Source organism: Salvelinus sp. IW2-2015, linkage group LG24 (assembly GCF_002910315.2).
Source record: "Salvelinus sp. IW2-2015 linkage group LG24, ASM291031v2, whole genome shotgun sequence".
NCBI classification, from domain to species: domain Eukaryota; kingdom Metazoa; phylum Chordata; class Actinopteri; order Salmoniformes; family Salmonidae; genus Salvelinus; species Salvelinus sp. IW2-2015.
The window spans coordinates 3104456-3107260 of record NC_036864.1 but is presented as its reverse complement, the minus strand read 5'-3'; the positions used below and the strand labels follow the sequence as shown (position 1 = coordinate 3107260).

General features: G+C 43.4%; 1 protein-coding gene across 1 annotated transcript in view; it reads left to right on the top strand.

Annotated features, from left to right (window-relative positions):
* Nucleotides 1-1501, top strand: part of LOC111951314 (protein mono-ADP-ribosyltransferase PARP12) — an 11095-nt gene extending 9594 nt beyond the window's left edge. The window contains exons 7-9 of the mRNA XM_070434700.1: nucleotides 4-125; nucleotides 482-602; nucleotides 830-1501. Of these exons, the coding sequence (XP_070290801.1) occupies nucleotides 4-125; nucleotides 482-602; nucleotides 830-930 (344 nt within the window). The 3' untranslated portion in view covers nucleotides 931-1501. The remainder of the gene's footprint in view (nucleotides 1-3; nucleotides 126-481; nucleotides 603-829) is intronic.
* Nucleotides 1502-2805: the final 1304 nt, after the last annotated feature.

Sequence of the window (2805 nt, the reverse complement as noted above, 5' to 3'; positions counted from 1 at the left end):
CAGACCCCGTGCGGCGCCTGTCCACGGTTTCCTCGGTAACAAAGCCGGCTCACTACATCCTGACCACTGAGTGGCTGTGGTACTACAAGGGCGACCACGAGAACTGGATTGAGTTTGGAAGACCCGTAAGTCTGGAGGGAGAAGGGGAGACATTGAGCTTTGTGGCGGTTGTTTTGTGGTTGAGATATGGTTGTGAGGATTCAGTGATGTTAAGTTGTAGTGGTGCTGTTGAGGTATGGTTTAAGAGCATTCRGTATTGATAAGGGCCAAGATTCAATGCAAGGCGCTCTATAGAGCAGCACATTACTCTCGAGTTTTAATTTAGCATGAGCCGACATGCACAGCGTTTACCGTGAATGCTTTCTCCGYGAATGTTGGGGAAATTACCATTAAAATGCGCATTGTCGGCAGTCCAGTGTGCTGCTCTWTAAAACGCCTTGGATTGAATCCCGGCTAAAATATGTGTTGGTGTTGCGGTCAGGACGATAAACAGCGTACGACATCCCTCTCGTCCCGGGAGCTGGAAGAAGCGTACCTGGCAGACAGATCTGCTGAGGTCACCATTATGAAAGGTCACCGCAACTACTACCTCAGTTTTCAAGGTAAAGCCCTTATTACATACCCAACATGTACCTGCACTGAAATAGCTGTGTAAGAAATGAACCTGGTCAATATGTTTATATCAAAACATACAGTGACCAGGACGAGGAGTCATTCATCTTTGACCTCTCCCTTCTCTTTTTTTGTACCCTTCCTTTCTCTTCCCTACCCTCATCTCCTCTGCCCATCTCCTCATCAACTTGTCCTCCACGTTCAAACCTTCCTGCAGACATGTACCAGCGGAACCCCAAACACAACACCAAGAGGAGRGTGCGTCGCCGACCACGCTTCATCTCCATCGTGGAAGTGGAGAACAAGACTGCACCGTAGGGAGAGAGAGAAAATAATTGGGAGGAATAAATGGKCAGATCTGTTCCTCTCTGAATGAATGGAGTACCTTTTACTCTGGATCTGGTGAGTGGGGATAAATTGRACTGGCTGACAGTCACCCCAATACAACACAGTATGTAAATCACTCAATACCACAGGGATGACTACCAGGTACAGCCAYGAAGAGCCAGCAACAGGAAATCAGTGTGTTGATCATTTCAAATAATGTTAGTGATATAATATGCAKTTTGTTTGCAATCATTTTTGGGGGGTTCATTGGAAAACCTGGTGCCCTCAACTGAAGTCTGTTTTTACATTTCCTGTAAGCATGTAGTCAATATCAAGGTACATCTCGTCTTTTATGTACAAACTGTCTGACTGTAGACAAATGAGGAAGTATGTTTTTTTTCTTTTCTGTATATTTTAACATTTAGAATATCTATCAAGTTATGAGTTAATCGTGGTCTGTAGTATATAACTCTTATTTCCTAGCATGCATCTCTATATTTGTGTAAGGATGAAGATGTGATAATAAACTATAGACTGGTCTGCCATGTTTATTTGTGGAATAGTTTTGTCTATTTAATGTTATTCAAGACCATACTCAAACTATCATTTGCATGTACCCCCATGTTTATCATCATTAATTACACAGAAACCTTATTTTGAAGATCATTTGGCCCTAATATTCTACATGAAAGCCATATAGATCCATGATTCACAAGGGCCTATGCCTTGCATCAAGCAGGGCAAGTTAACCGGTATTTTGAGTGTTATTCTCCCAGCCAATGACCAGGTATGTTGGCACACGCATTTGAGGAATACTAGGGTGTTGCAGAGAACGCTTTGCTGCAAAACCATCTAAGCGATGCGCGCCTCCCAATAATAAACCCAATTATAGCGTGCTCATGATTTGCGTGTGGAATCGAATGTCATTTWCGGGTATTATGGACAAAATTAGAGGCGTTATGATAGATTCCTATTTAAGGCGGACAGTGTGATACTGAGACATGTCCAGAATCTCAGGTTTTCCAATGATGAGCGTGTGACGTTTCACCGCGAGATGAACACGGCGCGGCTTACGTTCAAGTGGTCGGCCGCGAACAGATTCAGTCATTACTGGCGACATTGGGAGTTATTTATCTAACGGAAAAAAACGGGGTTTCAGGTTCTGCATTTTGCAACATAGTAATTGTGTTCGTTCTCTCCGTGCCGGGGAGCGCGTGGCTGCATGGGCCTGGGAGATGCGTGACGCGCCTGTACCGCATCTCCTGGATGGCAGGTAGGCTCCATCACATCGCTGTGAAAAAATAGGCTATGGAAAGAAAGAAATGCGCCGAATGCTGTAGGCTACATGTGTGTTTGAGATATTTTGATTAGGTTTTTTTTCTTTTATTTCAGTTACACATAGGTTAGTTTAATATTATCAGCCGATTGTCAGCATTCAGTCTTAAAAAGGCTTCCAAATTTGAGCTATTAACATCTCGCCCTTGATGCCCTTTTTATCGCTGAAATGTATCAATTTGTCTATTGCTGCGAAAGTGTAGGCATACTGTGGGAAACTGTAAGAATGTCCGCTAGACGAGGTAGCTTAATGATAAAGATAGGATAATACGCTGGGAATTGTCATRACCGACAGTATTATAGGTTAATTATGATACAACTAAATCCGTTGGCTATTTCAAATAGGCCTAATAAATAAAGGAACCGCACGGTGGCCGTCGGATGTGTGAGATGCATGATGTTTGTTGGCAGACGTGGCCTAGTATAAGCCTCCCAATAATGGGGTCAGCCAGCTATCAAATGTGTCAGTACACTGGTAAGGCGTCTGTTGCTTTAGTAGCCTAGTTAAAAGTAGGCATTAACCCATTCAAT